Source organism: Mercenaria mercenaria, chromosome 9 (assembly GCF_021730395.1).
Source record: "Mercenaria mercenaria strain notata chromosome 9, MADL_Memer_1, whole genome shotgun sequence".
Lineage (NCBI taxonomy): Eukaryota > Metazoa > Mollusca > Bivalvia > Venerida > Veneridae > Mercenaria > Mercenaria mercenaria.
In genome coordinates this window covers 55987457-56010043 of record NC_069369.1, presented here as the reverse complement: position 1 = coordinate 56010043, position 22587 = coordinate 55987457, and the positions used below count along the sequence as shown (strand labels likewise).

The window sequence follows — 22587 nt, the reverse complement described above, 5'->3', positions numbered from 1 at the left end:
AACGGCCGTTTTAAAGCGCCCGTACCTGTCAAATTGTACGGCATATTTACGATGTATTTGTCATTTCCTGATAGATAGACAAGTTATATATAGTGTACCCCGAAGATGAGGAATTTCTCAATAGTCTAAGAACTAACGATCATAAAAACTGACTTCTCTAATATCCTAACCCGCTATAAATAACCAGCCGCGAGCGCCTGTTTGGAAACAAATGTACACTTCACGCAGAATGCAATAAACACCACAATAACAAAGTTGTTGATATTCTCGCTAAAAAGAAAATGATAGTAAATAAGCACGCCTGTTAAATATATTTCTTCTGGTTCAAAGTTATTTCCTGCGTCTCCAGACGTTTTTGTGAAATCAATAGGTTCTCTCAATTTTTATGGTTATCGCTGGGGTTCTAACAAATTATACGCCGCATATGTTATATGTATCAAATAAAAAATATTTACGAGTGTGTATCTTATATAAATGGAACAGTTTCACTTGCTAATGGGCGGCCTGGTTTTCTCTTTCAAAGTTCATATGTATTAATTTGCTTAGGGCAAATACATATAATGTTGACTGCTAAGCCTATCTAAACTGATAAATATAATATATACTAAATGTAAAACTGTTTCCCAAAGGTACGGGTTTTATACTTCAGAAATGTTGTAATCGGCTTGTCATAGTTAAGTTTGATCTTGGTACCGTAATTACTTTATTGGATATACCTCTCAGACCTATTTTATAGCTGTCGCGGGCATGGTACTTTGGTATTACGATTTATTGTATGGAAATGCTTTCACCGAATATACTTAATCATTAAGTGCTCCGTCTGGAAAATATGGTCTATGCAGCACACACAATACTGGCAATAATACTCTTAGCGTAAAAAAAATTGTTTTTCCCGGTTCCGACCTACCTAATTTTTGGCCCGACCTAAATGTTTTATGCCTTTGGGAGAACATTTTTTTCAACTTTAACAAAAAGATGCAAACTGCACTTTATAGCTTTAAACATGGCCAGTGATGTAAAAATCACTTACTGATGTATAAAGGCAACCCCCTTATTTGTAATCATTTTATTGACAAAAAAATAATTTCCGAAAAGTCTCCTTAATAAAAAAATTTCCAAAAAATAAAAATTTCGACCTACCTACCTAATTGTTTTTGAGCATGTTACGAAACCAAAGAATTTTTTTTAGCTTATAACACAGTCAGTTGATAAAAAGACGTTTCGAAACAGAAAACACTTAGAATGAGACTATTAGTATAATTTAAAAGTAATTTTGTTCTGTTTCCTGACAGGGCCGTCGTAAATTACCTTAACAATGTTAAAGCTGTAACGTTTGCATGACGCAGTGCTGTCAACGTTGAATTTGTTGTACTGTCTGGTAATTAATACAGACAAAACGTTTTTGTATGGATATCTGCTAACATTAAAACATGGTAAGGTTAATTAAATACAGTGAGGTTTGCATGAGAAGTAAACAGCTTCCATTGAAGTCTTTTGTCATTATTTGTTAAAGTAACTATCGCAGGAATGATAAATATCTAGCTGAATTGATCCCTTAGTTTTACCCTTGTGGCAATTTCATGCATGGTATTTAGCTGATATAAAAAATCTCCCTCTGCCTATTGTTCGCTTTTTTTTTTTTTTTTTTTTTTTTTTTTTGGCATCTTCCGCTTTTTTGTCATATTGAAATTTTAAATACAACTTAAATAGCATAACAGCTGTTTGATTAAAGGGTGTACAAAAAACACAACGACAGGTGACGAAAACGACGATAATCCGATATAACATTTACCCAAGACGTTTGAATTAGAATAAAATGAAACATCTATATAACATAAATCGTGGTTTCCTAGTTTACATTTGGAAATAGAATACATGGGCGTGTTCAAAAGAATGTTGAAGAGTGTTCAAAATCAAACTAATGTCTAACTACCTTATCTATTTTACACGACTCTGTGAGAAGTTTCAGGTTTTGATTGCAATCAGATATATGAGCCGCGCGGAAAACCAACATAGTGGCTTTGCGACCAGCATGGATCCAGACCAGCCTGCGCATCCGCGCAGTCTGGTCAGGATCCATGCTGTTCGCTAACAGTTTCGCTAATTACAATAGGCTTTGAAAACGAACAGCATGGATCTTACCAGACTGTGCGGATGCGCAGGCTGGTCTGGATCCACGCTGGTCGCAAACTCACTATGTTGGTTTTCTCATGGTGCGGCTCAATTAATTATGTCAATAATTATTTTAGAAAATGCAATGTCATGGCTATTTGTAAGACGCGACAACAGTGCTCAAGTTTTTCTGCATTTTAATTTAGGTGGACTTAAATACTTATCTTTCGGTTAAATCTATATGATATCTAGACTATGTTTACCCTCAACAATTAATGTTATTAAAAACATTCATTTATTCATCCGTGAACACACCAGATTCTTCTATTATTCTGATTCTTATCCATTCTGCGGTGGCCTAATGGATAAGGCACCTACCCCGCAATCGGGAGGTCGAAGGTTCGAGCCCTGTCAGAGGCGGGACTTGTTACTGACGAGAGACCGGTTGTTGAGCAACCAGCTAGTTTAATAATGGTTACCGATTGCCTGATGCCTGGCATTAAAAATAGGAATCGGGAAGTAATGCTGTTCAATGTATGTAGGTGTCTCATAAGCCAACTTGGCTGGCCATTTTAGTAAGGGTGACACTATGATAAACAAGCTCTTTACTATACTGTATTAATCTAATTAATATACTAGAGTGGTGGAACCTATGCTCGCGGTATTTTGTAGATATATAATCTTTTTAAGAAGCAAGAAAAAATTATTATTTCGATTTGCCTATGCAAAAACATAAAGTTATCCTCCTTTTATCGAAACATATTGTTGATGTGCGTCATCACGTGACTTAGTCGTCTAGTGAGCTATCGACACGGCATACGTGAAAAGGTGAAAATTCGTCCTGAAGGGAACCTATGCTGGCGGTATGTAATATCGATTAAAATAAGGACGAAAAAAAAATCAGCAGACTAAAAATGAACAAACAAGCATATGCGAATATAATATTTAGAACATTACTCATTTATTATGTGAAAAACAAAATAAATGGGGATAAAATTTAGTATGTGCCTCTATGTGTATATTTCCCTTTCCGAAATGGAGTCACTATTAGAACAAAGCTTAAAAACTTATAATAATGTTGTTTAAAAACAGAATGTTCAAGTATTAAAGATTCAAACAACGACAGTGATTAACTCGCTAATGTTTTTTACGCTTCTTTGGTGTGTAGGAAATTTACTCCTCCCTATATCTCAGAAAGAACATTTGGACTTTGTCAAATATAAAGATCAACATCGATCTTTTCATGGTTCGAAAGGCACTCGTAGTGTAGCCAGGCGTCACATTCATCACATTCTTGCTCTTAATCTATCTTATACTGAATGTAATGCTGATTTCTAAAAAACTATCTTTAGTTTAGTGATTTGACATATATGTGTGAGATTTGTGCGACGGATACAGATTGCGTAAAATGTATCGGCTGCTGTATCCGTCACGTGAGCGGCACGCGCGGCTATCGCTACGTTTGTTGTAAAGGCATTTCACCACTGGTCGGTGTTGAACATAGCAATGATGAAATATTTTTATTAGTACTTCTGCAGAGAACATATTTATCGAAATACCGCGAGCATAGGAATACCGCGAGCATAGGTTCCACTACTCTAAATTAAAAGTACCTAACTACTAACGTAGTACGCCTAACAAACAGGATATTAATATATTTCATAAATATAATGGTGGGAACATATTCGAAAATTGAATATGGTATTATAATAACGCCAGAAATTTGTTGGAGATGTAAAGATCATAATTATAAATGTGACTTCCCTTTCTACTTTGTTAACAGCCGCCATATGTAACCTGGTAACCGATTTGAAAACAAATGTACATTTCTCATCATTATAGTTATGTTGTAATGCAAATCGAAGAGATCTTTTAAAATGCTTAAGTTGCCATTCTTATACAGTTACTTATATATTTCTCCATGAAAAACTAGTAACATTTGGCTGCATCAAATTATTAGCAGACCCTCCAAAAATACACGTGTTACTGCCAAGATGTGCTCTTGATCTGTAGCTATAATAAATATGTAACTTGAAAATCGGCTTAAACAACGACTGTGCAATCTACATAAACGTTGTGATGTGATAATTCTGATGTGCTCTAAAGATGCAGTTACGAATGGAATGCTGAAAATCATACATGCATTCACAGTATGTGATGATTCCCTGCTTTCACGGTATTGTATTGCTTGTTATCAGGAAATATTAGCCCAATTGTGCTTTCATCATGATGTGATCCAGGAAAGCTTAAAGGACTATTATAGGCAAGGATAAGGCCATCTGATCTTTCAGTGTACAGCGCGGTAGGATGGCGAATAAAGTTGATACAAGATAACAACTGCAACATGAAACAATCAGCAGCTAAGGAGTAGATGATGTTACCAGTTGTAATGGTAGAAATTATTAAGTAAATATCGATTTCAGTGTTTGACGTACAATGGTAGGCAGTAAAATCAGATCCAAATCATGTTTGATCTGTATTGACAATCTAATTAGCCTGTTTGTTTGTTTGTTAGTGTTTTTGTGGGTTGTTCTTTTTTTCCCCGTTTTTTACATAATAACAGTTGGATGAATCACAATGCAAATAAATATAAATAACCATTCATGCTTGTCTCTTGATATAGCTTATATGAGTGGCAACATCAATATCTTTTGAAAACTGATTTTATCGTCTTTCTAGTGCTTAGATTATATCCAGAAACAATCATTTAAAGCTTTATCTTTTGAAGCTGTGCGACAGGATGATACATGTTTCCTTGAAAAGTTATTTATATTTCTGTGAGATATTGGAACTGACATTGCACGATGATGTATGAAGTTTTAAAACTGTTCAAAAGAAAGTCCTCATGCAATTTTGTAATTAAGTATTGTTTTCAAACGTTGAAAAATGTTACTTTAAACCTTTAGACAAAAGAAGAAATATAACAACATATGTTAGGTTTAAATCGCACCAAAACAAATTTAGTCATACAGTTATTTAGCCTTGCGTTTGGATGAAAACCTGGGTGCTCCAAGCAGGATAGAACCGCAAGTCTCTCGCAATTTCAAAAACGAAATTTTTACGTCCGGGTAAACCGAATACTTAAATATCGGTACTACTGTGCACAAGGAAATGCTATTGAAGACACATTACATTTATTTTAAAATGAAGAAAATCATTTGAGACTATAATGTTAAATGGTCTTTTGAATTTAAGGTAATAATTTCTTTAAAAAAAAAGCGGTTTATTCGCAGCAACAAGCAACAACAGTCACAGCAAGTGTTCCAGAGCGACGCCTTTCATATATTAATAGAGAAAATAATACAGCAGTATATTGCAGTTATTTACATGATGTATAGTAAAAGATAATTTACATTTGTATATTGATTAGCAGTCGGGATCAATGAGCAGCGGCATTAATGAAATCCCTAGCGCTTAATTTCATGCTATTATCTGCAAAATATCTACCTCGTTTTTATTATGTTGCCCAAACATTCTGAATATTGTTTTGTTAGACTAAATGATATATTAGATATAACAAGATATAACCTGTACCGACGTTTTTTATTTTGGTATTTGACAAATGAAAATTAGAATCATAAGGTTATATTTCGATATTTTTGGGTTTTGCCATTAAGAGTCACGACAAGATGTTCTTGCGACCCCAGATACGTGACTGGAAACAGAATAATCTGGTAAAATTTAAATTCATTAAAAGGCAACAAATGATACTGCCACTTGTGAAACATAAGCCGACTGTTTAAAATCAAAATTGCCACGGATAAATTTACCAGTTACTTTTTTTTGTTAAGATCTAAGCCTTTTGCGACTACCATAGAAAATTTGTAGTGAATTATGGTAAATTCTATTGATTCATATGCAGGTATAATTTTAACAATTATTTGACAATAAAATGTACATCAGCCCCTAGCTGAGGTTACGTAGTTGAATGTTGCTTCATTATATAAATTCGACCTCAAACCATGTCTGTTTTCAGCCCTTCTTTCTTTAATTGTGATGTCTGCAGATACTGCAGAGAGGTCACTGCTCTGATAACTTAATAACCTAAAGACGCCATCCATCATGGGATTTTCTTGTTGAACATGTTTGTAAAATAATTCAGTTCTAGAAGTGGAATAACAGAGTGCTATTTCTAGGTGACATAATCTGATATTCAAATATTTCTGTTAAGTTCATGTCCACAAAATGGATCCAAACATAAAATATTAACAGTCGGTGGCTAAAACGATTTTGTAGTAAATGCGTAATACTCGTACTTCTTGATACGATTTCGAATTTCATAAACAACTAGGGATATATTTTTCAGATGATATTGACCTTCTATTGACCTTCTGTAATTGATTTTATATTGAGTGCTGACAGTTGTCAAAGGTGTTAATGTTTCTCGTATGACTGCCCTCTCCGATATTCTTTTCGACCGACATAAGATATAGTGATTTTGTTGAATGAACGTCAAAATGTTTGATCGCACGGTTCGTTATGACTTACTCCATAAAGGATAGGAACAGTCACCATTGCAGTGTTACTAGCTTTCTAAAACTTGATGTAATTAGAAACCGATCTGGAAATTTAGTTTTCGTTTTATTTGAATTCTGGCTTAATATTAATTTGGCACAGATTATAGATATATATTTTTATGAAAATAATGTTTGGCCTTGATTTGTGCGTTCAAAAGAAATTGAATGTATTTTAAAGTGTTTCTCTCGTCCAGTGAATAAACCTCTTCTGTGTATTGCAAATGAATGATAAACTGGTTATTCATTCTGTGGCATCCGTGTAAACTAGTGTAATTCCAAAATACGACATGGCTTTCCGTCAGCATCATGTTTTAGTAAACGTTTAAGGTAGAAAATTCGCTAACAAACCAAATGAAATTTCATACAAATTCTATTTTCTTTTATGATGTCGTTAACATAAACACACAAACACACACACACACACACACGCACACACACACACACACACAATGTATTAGCTTGCTAAAATAATGTAAAACTTTTGAATTTTTAAATTTTCAAACCGATAAAAATATCAAATAGATTTCATTTCTATCGTTTACCATGTTTAAAACCTAAAATGTTCAAAATCAGGACGAGTCGATGCGCCTCATTGTATCTTAAATGATCATGACTGTGTGCCTTTGCCAGTCTGTAAGATAAAAATGAGAGTCAAACATCCAAAATGATAGTTAAAGGAAAGTTTTGAATGTTAGCAGTCTATATTTTAGAATACATGTTACCATTACAGACAATAGTGTAATGATCAATCGCTTTGTAGTTTTGTCCGTTTTTAAGGACATACTAAGGAGTGGAGGTATTAATTAGTAACGTTGCGTGTTTACATGTAATGATTTAATTGGTAAAATCCCACATTAGATTTTATTGTTTATTTACGTCTCATCTATGTACATATAGTAGTCGCAACTTGACCGCAATGGTTGACCTTAAGCTGATTATTCATATCGATTATTTCATTGTAGAAATCAGGGGTGCTTAGGGTAGCCGTGTATATTTATATGGAACGAGTTTGTATACAGTATCAAAGTATATATACTTACATTTGATTAGTTAAAACTTTCCAATACACTAACTTATATTTACACAAATTTATATTTCCCTTTTCTCGTGCAGCTCGTGTTTTACGTACACTTCTTTTCAATAATAGGTTGTGCCTTATTATGTATTATAATTCAAAGGTCAACCATCGGGGTCAAGTTGCGTCCACTATACATATGATACAACATAAAACATCATAATTAGTTATAATATGAATCTATACAAAGTACGTTGCCACTCTAAGCAGAGTTATAAGAGACAATAATTATTCTGATATCATAGACATAATTCACTTACATTGACAAACGTAGCTAAGTGTTTTAAAATAAAAATAAAAGGAAAACACCACCACTAATTGAGCCGTGCCATGGGAAAACCAACATAGTGGGTTTGCGACCAGCATGGATCCAGACCAGCCTGCGCATCCGCGCAGTCTGGTCAGGATCCATGCTGTTCGCTAAAGGTTTCTTTAATTGCAATAGGCTTTGAAAGCAAACAGCATGGATCCTGACCAGACTGCGCGGATGCGCAGGCTGGTCTGGATCCATGCTGGTCGCAAACCCACTATGTTGGTTTTCTCATGGCACGGCTCAATTTATGTTCAGGAAGCAGACGCGGGATAAAGTATGATGTTGTCATGGGTCAACTGCAGTATAACTGAAGTTTTTAATTAATTTGTTTGTTTTACGCATTTCGAAAGTAAAATTTAATTTTAAACTGCAAATATTTTCTGCTCAGGTCGTGGGTATGAAACCAAGTGAAACCCGTCATTGAAAGAGATGCGCTAGATCTAGATGTCTGTGAAAATCAAATCCCTTCATGTTTAACTGAAGTCTCTTTTTTTCTAAATATACACAAAATGCTATCTGCTTTTTAGAACACAAATATGGAATAAATACGGTAAAGTAGAGAAAGATTATAATGCTTTAGCCATGACAGTAGAAATTAGGAAAATATTACTCTTTCAGCCGTGATAGTTAACCTACATAATATTATAGCAAGCCTTAATGAGTACAATGTAGAAAACGCGCAGTGTATTAAACAGTCAGTCGAACGAAGTATACTCTTCATGCATGTGCTTCTAAATTGAATTTCTGGAAAGGAATGCTGGCCGCTGCACCCTCGAAGCTTGTGCCAAAGTTTTCTGTAAAATATAATCAAAATGGAACCACTGAATCGTAGTTACTTGTATCTGCTACCTCACAAATGTATTATATTTCCAAATCAAAGGTATCGATAATTATTATGACTGACATATCTCTGTTTGATCAATTTAGATGTTTACGTAATTAAATGCATGGTCACAGATGCATAACAATAAACAACTGCACTGTCTAACATTCATATGAATGTTTCATTGTACAGTTTTGCAGCTGTTAGATTCTTATTGAATTTCTATATTGCAAGTCAGATATGCAACAAACCAACAGCTGAAGAAACGCCTTTAATTCGCAGCTTCAAACAAAGTTTGATTTCTTCATAAATGCTATGAATTTTCTATGAAAGCATTTCTTAGAAATGCTCAAACAGTACTATTGATATTCCTAAACTGTATAAAAGATTAACCAGTTTTAAGAGAATTATACATCACTGCAATTTGTAACATTTCAACTGAATTTTGAACACCAGAATCCCGACTTCATACATAAGGACCAAGCTGTCCAGAATGGAAAGACTTTGTGAATAAAAGGACAAAACTTCTTAAAAACACATTTCAAGATAAACATTAATGAAATCTTTTAAAATCAAAATTCTATCTACGTGTGACAGGCTATATTTATTTATCCTTTCAGCGAAGGGCGAAGGTCATATGCATTTCATTAAAGTAAGCTAATAAATTCTCATGAGTGATTAAAGGTGTATGTAGAGATGCATGTTATGTGAACGAGCCGTCTTGTACTGCAGGTGGAAACACTATATGTTAATACGATATATTTGTTTTTGATTCAAGTATCCAATTTCAAAGTTTAAAACCCGTATTGCTTTTGTTTGATAGACTCGCGTATACTATTATCGTTCTGTAATACGAGTAGGCAAAACGACAGCTTTAAGTATATTTGTTGCATTACCACAATTTTATTCAAGACTTAACACTATTTACAATTATCAGAGACTTTAAACCTTGTTTGCAAAAAAAAAGCGTTTTAACGTATAATTTTACTTCCTTTTGTGTGACCGAAAAATACTAGAATAGTATCAATACTGACTCGTAGTTTGACCTATCCTGTACCTGATTTTGAAGTCGTATTGAATGCTCTTGTCGTATTGCAACTGAAAAACTTGACAATTATCATGTTCAACGGTTACAAAAACACAACAACATTCATTTACAAAAGGAATACCATCGATTATTGGCCTTGACAATACAGCAATATTGAAGTTATTTAAACGTACATCTGTTGCGTCGGTTGAATAGAATTAAGTGCGTTTACAGATTTGAATTAATTGTCTAGACTGAAATAATAGAAATAGTGATACTGATAAAGATAGGCGTACATGTAACTGTTAATGTCTTCGTATCTTGCTTCATAAAGCAGACCAAAATTGTATTATATGTTTAGTTTTGCATTATTTCATAAAGAATACAAAGAAGGAAGTGTATATATTTGAGAGATAATCCATACTTCAACATCTTATGAAACTGCGTATTGTACTTTAACTAAGATTGGGAAAATAGAAAGGAAAATATCAGGTGATGGACATTAAGATACTTGTTTACCTGAGTTGATTTCGGATAGCACGGGTTTTGCTTGTGTTTGTAAAGGAGTAAATGAGGATATGAATACAGTTTAGAGGTAAGCTATTAAACCTCTTAAGATGGTAAACTATCTACTGGTGTACGTCTCAAGGAAGTTAAATTTTTCTCTGTTATATATAGAAATTATGCATAGTGTATATCCAAAATGTTTGAGACTAGATTAATCTTATATAATTATTAACTTATCAGTATATGTTATCAAGTCAATTGAAAACATATTAAAGAGTAGATAAAATTGCCATTGTTTGCACGGTTGCATTTATTTATCCTTTTATTGGCGGATGAAGTGTGTCGTGTTTCACTTTTCATTTGGAAAATATATTAATCAATATTTGCGTGTAATTTTGCACTTCTTCTAATAGTTCACTTAAATCTAATAAATGGATAACTGTAGAAATTGATTCAAGCGATTATAACAGTTGAGTAAACAAATATTTCATCCATCATCAGATACAGTAATATGTGAGATATACCTACGCATTTTCTGTCTTAAATACAGTATAACCTGTATAATATATTCAACTCCCATCGGATACGGAAACTATTCAGTTGTAGGACTACTTGTTTTAGTTGCGACGTTCCATTCGTCAAAATGTTTACTGTTTCAAGCAAGTTTTCAGCCTTATTTGTATATTCATTCTGACTGATAAAACACTTGAAAAAAGTACACGTATATAATGAAAGGGTCATTAAACAGTACCTTGATCTGTATCAATGCATTAGCCTCTTCTAACTTTTGCCAGACCGGATCAGACTTGGCGCAAGCGCCTTGTTGGATCTAGGCCTGGCAAAAGACGCTCGAGTCAAACACAACATTACAGATCAAGGTATAGTTATAATTACCCTATTATGTACATTACCCGTGTCTGCCAAATTGACCTTACGCCAGCGTTGATTGACAGGTTCCAACTGACCAATGAGATAACAGAACTGATAAGCCTTGTTGTTAGCCGCCATCTTGTCCGTCAAACAAATGCCGGACTTGATTCCAAACACGCTAAAATCCTTACGAAAAATACAAACTTAAAATGGTAAAAAGGTGCTGTTACGGTACCTGTAACTCAGATACACGGTACGTGGACCGGGAAGAGGGTGCTATTGTGTTTTTTCCTTTTCCTAAGCCACTATCAGACATCGAAAAGTGCCACAGATGGATTAGACTATGCGGACGGCCTCACGAGCAGCTCAATTTAAAAATACTTCAAGAACGTTCCAAAGCAAAACACATCTATGTTTGCTCAAAGGTACGGTACAGTAGAGGTTTTTAAAGGGTATTTTCCCTTTGGTAAATAATCAAACAAACTTATCGTTCTTAGACGACATTGACCTTCATTTTCTGAATACGGAAGTGATTTGAAAATTGAAATAATGGACTGTTTTTCGAGATTTACACTCGATTATTTCAGGTAACTAGAAGTATCTATTAACTGTATGTTACTGCTGGTGCTGTATCCTTACCTCGGTGTCTGTCAGCACATATGTTATGTTTGTCACGACTTTGTGTGTTATTTCACACATGCATTGCTGGATGGACACTGATAAAATTTACAGTACAGATCATAAACATTATACTGTTGAGAAATGTAAGGACCGACATGTGTAAATGCATTTCTGCTTTCAAGGTACTCGTACCATAAATGCCTAGGCAGTGTAGTTTGTGCACTAGATCTGCCACAAGTTCAAATCCCGGTGTGGTATAAAGAAGTTAACATTGGTAGCAAATAGTACTACTGTATATTTAAGCAAAATTATTTAGTTTGCCAAAGTAACCGACTGACGTAAGACATTCTTACTTTTCATCGATAAACATTGTCAGTATGAATGGGCCAGTTTAATCATGTATCTACCTTGAGAAGGAAGACACTATGTCGACTAAGAATATAATTTTCTAACCATGAATGGACTGCGTTATTTTCGTTCTGTGCTGTGGTAATTGTCAGCATGTGCCTGTGTCTCTGGTCTATTTTACTTGTTTTTAAAATTTAGCTTATCGTCAAATACAGTTATGTACAATGTTTTATAGACTAATGTTTATTTACATTGCAACTTGATTTTGAAAATAATAGTCTTTTGAATTTTTCTCACAGCATTTCATTGACGGGAAACCAACCACTGCAAATCCAGACCCTGAACCAGCAAGTCGGTATGAAAAAGTCACACCTGCCAGACGCCCTCCTAAGCCGCGTGCACATTCTGAACCACCAAAGAAGAAAATAAGAACAGCACTGTCTGAGACTTTCAGGTTTGATTTTATTTTACGTCTAACATAAAACAGAACACAATAATCTTTGAAAGCTCAAAGTATAAAATTTTATTTTATTTATGGTATTTCAAACATATGAACGTTGTTTTTTTTTAATAAAACTAAACATGTGTTTTAGGTATGACATTGCTATTGATGCAAATATCTTTTTAATATCATTTTAGATACATATTTACACGTGCATACATCTTTGTTAAAAGTAATCTTTGTTTGCAAAGTCTAATAAATTATTTACATATTTACAGCCATTCTCAGAATCAAGATGTTGTGATTGTCCACCCAACTGTTTCTGCATTTATGAGTGAACAAGAAGATGCTTTCCATGGAGACTGCACAAATAGCAATGCACAAAACAATGGTATGTATAAAGTGTCATGTTTCTAGGTTCAGACCCTTTACTTCAAGCTTTCCATGTAGGGCTTAAACTTTTTAATGTAAAAGTCTGTCATTTTCTTTAAAATAGTGAGCATTATGTCTCGGTCAGGTTCAATCCTTTGTACAAATATGTCTTCATTGCAATAAACAATAAATTCACAGAATGGCATTCCGGTCACAAGTAACTGGCCTTGAACCTGAAAATAATATGCATGATTTCTGTTGAGCTCAATATTCTCTCCAGTTTGGATCAAGCAAAAGTCCTTAACATTGCTTTGAATTGCTTGCAACACCGAATAATTTCTTGCCGAGTATGGGCACTTGACCTCTACCAAACCAGTACTGCCACCTGCGCAAACTAGAGCATCCGGTGTGGCCCCTAAAAAAGGAAAAGTTGGGTTCACTACTAAACCAACATCATGTAAATGATTTCCTGTTTTCTTTACATACAGGATTTTTGCTGTTTTTTCATGTACTTGGCCATAACTTGTTGGCTTAGAAACAAATGGTTTCTGGCAGAATGTGTTTTTTAGAAAGCTTTCATTTACTTCTTTTTTTCTTTTAATAATTGAACCAAACACGGAAGCAGTTATTCTGTTTTTCCTATGTTCGTGCCAGTCCTTCGAACCACTCTGCATTCTAGTCTTTCTCTCTATAGATTGCGCGTCTTCACTGGTAATTCTCAAGTGTGCCCATGATGAAGCATTTTCACTAATGTTCTTCTCCGCTTCACCGTCTAACTGTACATCAGCAGGAATTGTAATATCTCCACACCCATTTTCTTTCCTCGGCTCATGTACACATTCCATCAAATTGGCCTGTAAAAAAATGAGCATTTATTCATTTATTTTTCAGAAGGAAATCCTTTGGAGATGCTTGCTCTTGCTGCTGAAAATGAAACTATCAAAAAACATCTTGCTGGACTAATCCTTCAAAACACTGAACTGAAAAGGAAAGTTGCAAATGCAGAACAAAAATCAAAGGAATTAAGAGAAGATAATAAAAAACCTAAGTTAATGAGTGCTGCAAAGATAAGAGAAAATGTGAAAAAGATGAATTTGTGTATTATACAGGACTTACAGCCAAACAATTTAAAGCTTTTTATAACTTTCTAGTTCCACAGGAGAACCCTTTCAAGATGTCCAAACGAATAAAAAGTGCTGAAAATCTAACCATGGAGGATCAACTGTTGTTAGTTATGATGAAACTTCGTCACAATTTTGACTTTGCTCATCTTGGGAATTTATTTGGTATGACACAACAAGATGCCAGTTCACTCTTTAAAAATTGGATTCAGTATATGTTTCATCGTTGTGGTTCTGTTTCAATTTGGCCACACAGAGATATCATTATTTCTGAAATGCCACCAACTTTTCGCGAAGAATTCCCAAACACTCTAGTTATTATTGATGGAACAGAAATAAAGATTCAGAGACCAAGTTCTATGACCCGTCAAAGCCAGTGTTATTCTGATTATAAGTCTTGCAATACGTTGAAGGGGCTTGTTGGAATTGACCCCAGAGGCTCAATCATATTCGCTTCAATGTTGTTTTCAGGTGCCATTTCTGACAAGGAAATTACCCGACAGAGTGGATTTCTATCATTATTACAAGAATTTAAAGAATGTGGAAAAATAAATGATGGTGACGGTGTGATGGTTGATAAAGGTTTCCACATTTCAGAGGAAATTGAGAAACTTGGCCTTAAATTAAACATTCCACCTTTTGCCAGGTCAGGAAGTCAGATGAGTAAGGCCGACATAAAACTCACAGAAAAAATTGCAAGACACAGAGTCCATGTCGAGCGAGCTATAAGTCGGGTAAAAAACTTTAAGATACTGTCGCAAAGAATAGACTTGGCATTATTTACCTGCATAAATCAGATCTGGTTTGTGTGCTGCTTCGTGACAAACTTCATGGGATATTTGATTAAAAAAAAGTAGACTGTAAACGCATACTAAATGAAATGCTGTAGTTCACTTATACTGATTGAACTAATATCTAGTTAGTCTTTTGCGAACAGTGCAGATCATGATCAGTCTACATTTGCTTGAAGACTGATCATGATCTGCAATGTTCTCTGTTCAGTCACTAGCTTTTCATTGAACACATGGTATAATGGTATATACTTACATGGTAAGACAATCCACTTCCTACAACTTGTGGACCTATATGTGTGTCGGTATATTTTGTACTTGTACTTGATTCTTCTACTAAGTATGAAATTGGAGATCCATTAAGTTGTTTCAAAGCTGAGATACAGTCATTTGTAACAGGGATTTTCCTGAAAATATATTTGTCAAATATAAATTAGAAAAGGTTATGATGGATATTGATTTTGTGTTAACGATTGTACTATAATAACATCAATTTATAATAAATAAATCAGTTTATTTTCCTTCCTGTCTCTTGTATTGTATTCCATGAAATTGTTTCTTGGTGTTCTTTTGGTGCAATTGAAAACAGTTGCTTGGAGCTATATTACATGTTGCATTATCTTTAAATTGTTACAACAAGCCAATAACATGGAAATGTGCTTTTTTTCTTCCTCATATGTTTAAAGTGATATTTGATTTTAACTTTTAACAGTTAAAGTGAAATCAATTTGAAAGTTTAAATAAATATAAAAAGACATTACCTATTGTCCTTGAACTCTGTCATGACTGGCTTTCGTTTACGTGTCAGATTTGTAGGTCTCGCAATCACCATTTGGGACACTGGTTCCGATTTGATTTTTCCGCCACGTGGCCTGTCCCATTGTTGTGGCAAACTTGTCGATGAGAGCAATGCAGGTACATCCTTGTAGCCAATAATTTTCCACTGCTCTATGAGGTACAAAATGGCAATAATGTGTGAGCATGTACCACCATCCCTGAAAACAGATTGAGAAGAAACTTCATAGATAGAAAATGAAAATATCTGTTGTATTTTCTGTAATGTTATTGACCAGAATGCAAGTTGAAATTTTCCTGCTTTTGAGTCCGATCATTTCGGGTTAAGTTTTGAACCAGGGACCTCCAGTCTGACCATATATCAACTTGCCAGTATATCAGCTGGCCGGATGCATTGTTTGAAAACAAAGAATAGCCAGATCTTCATGCAGTGATATGGGCCACTTCCAACATCCTTGCTCGTTAGCGAAGTGACCGAGTGTCAACTTAACATGCATATGCCTGAGGATGTGTGTTCAATCCATATATGCAATCCATGGTAGGAGAATGTGATTTTTCCTCCTAGTAAGCCAACTTACCATATACTTGAACCAAAATTTTATTCAGTTATGACAAAAAAAACAACAACAATAAATAACTTCTCTATTTAAATTGTGTGCTTTAGAGTTGGTTTGAAAATGTTGATTTACTGCAAACTAAGCTCTGACAGGCTTATATACATGTAATACTGTATACATTACATGTATCTATACTGAACCCGCGGAAAGTAATGTATTGTTAATAAAGTAAAAAAAGTGTAATATTGAAATAATCAATCGTCAAAGTGTTTAAATGAGTAACGTACCCTTGTTGACATCGACAATACCCTTCAACAATCACTTTTTCTTTAACATCAACATCCAAACTAACGACGTGCCTTTGTTCATTTTTCTTTACACTCGGGTACACTTCTCCGCCGATTTGGACAATGTTCTCGCTGATTTTATAAAACTTAACTCTTTCTACATAGCATCCGCTTACAAAAGCTTGAGCCTTTTGTTTTCTGCGAAGGGATACGTGCTTATTAAGATAGCTAATTCCGAAATCATCGGGAATGTCCGACAGAGAAATTTCTGTGGCCGCCATATTGTTTATTTGTTTGACGGACCTCGACAGAGTTTTGTCCCTTGATTATCGGGAGGCGTGGCTACAGTCTCTCTGGCGTAAGGTCAATTGCACGGCATATTTACGATGTATTTGTCATTTTTGACACATGTTATATATAGTATTGCCCCGAACGTGAGGCATTTCACGGAGAACTAATGATCATAAAATCTGACCATTTCTCGGCTTTCCTACCAGCCACATGCCCACCTGTTTGAAAACAAATGTACACTTCTCGCGGAATACAATAAACACGATGATAAATTCTCGATACAGACAAATAAATATTCACGTCTGTTTAATATAAAATTGTTCTTACGAGTACTTTCAGTGAAATATGTTAACCACAAATTATATTTAAAGAATATCAATATGAATAGCAGAGAAGAAAATATCTTTGCCAAAGACAACGGCTACTTTTGTTTTGTTAATAATAGGTCTGTTTTTCTGTTTATTACCAATTTCTTTTGAATAATTTATTTCATTTGGTGGTGTTTAAGTAACAATCTGACACATACACACATGTACTATGAAATAAGCTAAACGTATCGAGATAATTTGAAATTTTACTTCCCTTCGGAGTATTTTTGTTTATCATCTAAATTCTTAGTTAATATCATAAATAGGGTGTCGCACGGTGAGTCGTACGGATAAATAGTTTCAGTGATATTGCTCTGTATATGGTGTTTAATTTTTGAGATGAATTTAACAATTCGCAGTGTCTGGCATATGCAAAGCGTTATCTAACTTAAATATATCACCAAGGGGATTAAGTACATATAGGTAAAAATAAGCCACTAGAATTCTTTCGTTTTACATATAGTTATGTTAAGTAAGGTTTACCTGAGAACAACAACGTACAATGACCAGAAATCTAAAAAGATTAATTCTAAATGTTTTAGGAAACATTACTTTCGCCTAGATACAATATTTTCCACATTCCGTTGCATCTTCCGTCTTCTATTCCTTGTAGTCAAAAAGAAGTAAACTAATCAAAGGATCAATGAGAAGGCCATATAATTTGCTCATACGACTATTACGTGACGAGGTTGGCAATATTCTTAAAGTAGTCATTCTCACTCTTTTTTTTACCCGATACGCCAGACATTTTGGAAATGCGGAAAGAACGCGAAAGGTGTTGCACATTTCATTACTTCTGATGAACGGGTTCTGTCAAACTGAGCCTCTCATTACATTGCTTGTTGATGTTTTATGTTTTACAGGAATCTACATGTAGATTGTTACAGTAATGTCTTATTGGAAATGGAATACACAGGCGTGTTGAAACTGTGTTGAGGTTTTGAGGTTTAATGCAATATTCTGACTTATTTTCTTTAATGTTAAGCACCGCTTCTGGCAAATATATGTTGTTCGTTTTTAGCTCATCTGATTTTTTGAGAAAAATAAATGATGAGTTATTGTCATCACTTGATCGGCGTCGGCGTTGGCGTCGGCCTCGGCCTCGGCGTTGCCAGGTTAAGTTTTTTATCATTAGCTGACTCTGTAAAGCAAGAAATATAACTCCATCCTGCTTTTTGCAAGAATTATGGCCTCTTTTGGACTTAGAAAATATCAGATTTCTTGGTTTAGTTTTGCGTTTAGGTCAACTTTTCTCCTTAAAGGTCAAAGATATTGCTTTAAAACTTGCAACACTTGTTCACCATCAAAAGCTGACTCTGTACAGTCAGCAAGAAACATAACTCCTTTCTGCTTTTTGCAAGAATTATGGCCTCTTTTGGACTTAGAAAATATCAGATTTCTTGGTTACGTTTTGCGTTTAGGTCAACTTTTCTCCTTAACGGTCAAACGTATTGCTTTAAAACTTGGAGCAGTTATTCGCCATTAAAAGTTGACTCTGCACAACAAGTACAGTAACTTTACATTGCTTTTTTAAAGAATTATTTCCCCTTTTTGACTTAGAAAATCAGATTTCTTGGTTAAGTTTTGCGTTTAGGTCAACTTTTCTTCTAAACTATCAAAGCTAGTACTTTAAAACTTGCAACACTTGTTCACCATCAAAAGCTGATTCTGTAGAGCAAGAAAAACAACATAACTCCATCCTGATTTTTGCAAGAATTATGGCCCCTTTTGAAAATATCATAAAAACACACGGGTAGGACAATATTTCTATTACACTGAGACAAAAAATATCAGATGAGCGTCTGCACCCGCAAGGTGGTGCCCTTGTTAATATATAAGAGTTTAAGGACTGTTTGATTTTTTTATATGAATCAGTTGCATTTTTAAATTGAATACCTATTGTTTATCAGTTATATTACTATCACGCTCTATACGAACGAACAAACCTATTGGACTGTTTTACGTACATTGTGATTAAATTACTGAGTTTTGTTGCATGTGTTAGTATCTAAATTTAACATTTTATAGCTATATTTGAACCGAATGTTGTTTTAAAACTTTGTTGTAACAGCTTGTATAACTTCAGAATAAATAGAAATATTTTCTATTCAAGAACAAAAAACTTGAAAGTCAAATTCGATAATGACGAAAAGCATCGAAAAAAAATCTTTGAAATGGCTGCAAATAGACCATACTCTCATCTGGTGGTGAAATGTTTTATTATAATTACATTTTTTGAAGATCGCCCTTGATTTTTACAGTTATATATGTGGAGGTCTTTTCTTTGTTATATTCAAATGAAATGGTACATTATAAATTTATTCAAATGAAATGCTGCATTACAACGCAAATCTTTAGTTCCTGCTCATTTTGTTACATCAATTGATGTACATGTAAAAACAAGACACGTAATGATTTATTTATTTTCAATTCAGTGACTAATTTGCCTAATCAGCCGCAATGACCAGTTATAAATTCTGACTTATAACCAAATATGGTGTCGTAGGAGAGTCGTAAGAATAAAATGCTTTCTTCGGGACGTTCATTATATTGCTTTTCCCCGACAAGAATGCTAAATGCGATCATCTCTGGTAATAAACAAATCAGTCAACAGTTGTAATAAATATGATATCGGTCCTTAATGTATCATATTGCAGTGATACGATATTTTTATGTATAGAACAATTATGAATACAGTGAATGTACTTCCAGAAGCAAAAGGATATATTCGTCAATACTTTGTGCTGTGTCATCTCTCTACGTACATTCATAAACCTAGCTTACGCTAGTACTTATGTTGTTACATGTAGTTTAAACAGAATACAAATGAACTAATTATTGAACGTCTATGTACAATTCACATATAAATTTTACTTTAAGGTACTTCTGTAGGTTTGAAACAAATGTTGTTCTGCAATGACGAACTGTTATATGTTTTTCAAAGTATCATTTTGTCTGAAGAATGTTCAAGTAGTAAAAAGCTAGAGCCGTGGGGTTGAATATTTGTTTGACCGATTTGAAAAGAAAAACATTGTCCTTCAGTCAGTTTTTACAATGGGCTTCCATGGGACAATCACACATTTAATAAAAATATTTTTGCATACAGAAAAAAAATTAAATGTAGATAACGAAACTTATCATAGTTATAGATATACCTATCTATAACTATATGGTCAGATATAATTAATGTGTAGATCCATGTGTTGAATTTTTCGCAGTTCGACAAATATCAGTGAGGGCCCTTATATTTCTGGTTATAATTTGTTATTAGATTTAGGTATTTTATCAAATTAACCATAAGAATGACACTGGCCCTTCAGTGTTTAAAACCATATAATATTACACAGAATATTATAGAATCCCGGCAACATTATGCTACTCTAACAAATGATTCCCGACTTCCGCTAAATCAAACGTGCCTAACTACCTTAACTACTGTTACTTTTAGATCGTGACTGTTACTGTAAATTTACGCTCTGTCATTTCCTGGGAAATCAATATAGATGACACAACAGATCGTTGTTATGCTGTGTTTGCATGACTGGCACCAGTAAAGGTAAAATTTGTAAAATGTTTTGAGTAATAAATAGAAACAAATATTAGTTTTATGTATTGATCTTCTAACATTCTCACGTTAAATGCGATGCTATAATTCAGTTTTATAAAAATAAAGGAAAGTTCTTTTTTATTATTATTATAAGCTTACAGTAACGTGTATTGTTGTTTTGCTAAGAAGTATGTCCGCTGAAATGATAATCTGAAAAAGTAATAACTTTGCAAAATCCCTCACAACTATTGTTATTTGTATGTTTCAGCAATTTTATCACTGCTTTTAAACTAAATACCGTCTTTAAATTTGCACATTACAAATTATTAGATTACTTTTCTATTCTATTCTGTTTTTTCTGTTCTATTCTATTATACTCTATTATTTTCTATTCTATTCTGTTCTATTCTATTCTATTCTATTCTATTCTATTCTATTCTGTTCTGTTCTGTTCTGTTATTTTCTATTTTATTCTATTCTGTATGCAATCAGAAATAGAAAAGCAAAGAAATAATGACAGTAATGGCAAGCAACCCTTTGTTTGGTTCTATGGCAGTGATACATGCAGAATGGAAAGCGCTTTACACTTACTTTCACTTACGTCATATGAAAGCATGAACATGTGTTTAGTATCATAGTAGGAGTCCACTCCTTAACACTGCAGCAACTCAAAGTTTATATACATACTGTGAATGGATATTACCACTGGAAAGATAACACACTATATATGGTCTACTTAAACGTCCAAGCCCGCCCGCTTAGCTCAATAGGTAAGAGCGTTGGTCTACGGATCTCGGGGTCGCGAGTTCGATCCTCGGGCGGGGCTTATGTTCTCCGTGACTATTTGATAAACGACATTGTGTCTGATATCATTAGTCCTCCACCTCTGATTCATGTGGGGAAGTTGGCAGTTACTTGCGGAGAACAGGTTTGTACTGGTACAGAATCCAGGAACACTGGTTAGGTTAACTGCCCCCTGTTACATGACTGAAATACTGTTGAAAAACGGCGTTAAACCCAAAACAAACAAACAAACAAACAAACTAAAACGTCCAACGAATGATCTTGTTACATATGATACTAAGCACCACTCTTGACTGATATATATTGGCTTAATTGTTTCTTGCCAATATTGCAGTCAGTTTTGTTAATCTATAGGCATTCAAAAAAAAGGTCTCTCAGATTGTGTAGTACTATCGGTTTTATATCATTATAAAAACTTTTAATCTGTTCAACATTGAAAACTTCCTATCGTCCGATTGTAGGGTGGCACGATCATTTATATTTCGGTTGACTTTACGTCTGTCAGAGGCAAAATATTATATTTTCTTCAGCTACATTTTAGTTGATATATTATTATGAGGTATATCGGTTAGTTTTCTAACGTAAAACATTAAACTTCGCCTTAAGTGTTGTTTTTGTCATTTCTGAGTAATTGTTGCCTTAAAACGGTGTGTTCATTGCAATTCCAGGTTTTGGGTAAAATGTGTTTTAGCACCTTATGGCAATGATATGAAAGTAATATGAATTTTCTATGTAATAATGTGATATCTTATCAGTGAGAATGCCTCAGTGGTAAGTTGCCAATAAGCTGTATTTTTTGGAAGAAAATGCAATATTGTAAAGCCTCCGTATTGGATAACAAGCATACCTCACATGTTACAGAAAAAAAAACTGGTAATTATCAGATGATTTTACAGAATGACTTGTTCAGGAAATTGAACCCATGGTATGATTAGTCTTTTCTGCAAATTGACAGGAATGTTTCAAGATATTTTATAAATAATTATTATGTTTTTAACA

At 34.1% G+C, this 22587-nt stretch overlaps 3 protein-coding genes across 15 annotated transcripts in view; 2 read left to right on the top strand and 1 right to left on the bottom strand.

The window, feature by feature from the left end:
* The window catches only part of LOC123547145 (5-hydroxytryptamine receptor 4-like), a 325172-nt gene that overhangs the window by 209723 nt on the left and 92862 nt on the right, over window positions 1-22587 (top strand). The window contains exons 1-2 of one of the 13 annotated variants that reach the window (XM_045334012.2): window positions 10062-10462; window positions 20686-20793. The exons of 10 other annotated variants lie outside the window; for them this stretch is intronic. The gene's annotated coding sequence lies outside the window, so the exon portion shown is untranslated. Of the gene's footprint in view, window positions 1-10061; window positions 10463-20685; window positions 20794-22587 lie in introns of those variants that run through there. 2 more of the 13 variants (XM_045334013.2, XM_045334009.2) reach the window with 2 other exon arrangements.
* LOC123546666 (uncharacterized) lies at window positions 11304-13072 on the top strand. Its single transcript, XM_053550571.1, has 3 exons — window positions 11304-11669; window positions 12513-12667; window positions 12853-13072. The coding sequence occupies exons 1-3, from the start codon at window positions 11454-11456 to the stop codon at window positions 13070-13072; spliced, it is 591 nt and encodes a 196-aa protein (XP_053406546.1). The 5' UTR covers window positions 11304-11453.
* On the bottom strand, window positions 12510-16859 carry LOC128559287 (uncharacterized). Its single transcript, XM_053550570.1, has 4 exons — window positions 16579-16859; window positions 15701-15934; window positions 15196-15346; window positions 12510-13881 (listed from the first exon to the last, which is right to left on the bottom strand). Exons 1-4 carry the CDS (start codon window positions 16857-16859, stop codon window positions 13084-13086), a joined length of 1464 nt encoding a protein of 487 aa, XP_053406545.1. The 3' UTR covers window positions 12510-13083.

Excerpts from the sequence above, each read along its gene's own strand:
- LOC128559287 (XM_053550570.1), bottom strand. The coding sequence starts at position 16,859 with ATGGCGGCCACAGAAATTTCTCTGTCGGACATTCCCGATGATTTCGGA. Across the intron at positions 15,935-16,578 it reads TATTGTCGATGTCAACAAGG|GGATGGTGGTACATGCTCAC; the intron begins GTACGTTACTCA and ends ATCTGTTTTCAG. Across the intron at positions 13,882-15,195 it reads GAAGTGGATTGTCTTACCAT|GCCAATTTGATGGAATGTGT; the intron begins GTAAGTATATAC and ends ATTTTTTTACAG.
- LOC123546666 (XM_053550571.1), top strand. The coding sequence starts at position 11,454 with ATGGTAAAAAGGTGCTGTTACGGTACCTGTAACTCAGATACACGGTAC. Across the intron at positions 11,670-12,512 it reads ACATCTATGTTTGCTCAAAG|CATTTCATTGACGGGAAACC; the intron begins GTACGGTACAGT and ends TTTTTCTCACAG. Across the intron at positions 12,668-12,852 it reads GCACTGTCTGAGACTTTCAG|ATACATATTTACACGTGCAT; the intron begins GTTTGATTTTAT and ends ATATCATTTTAG.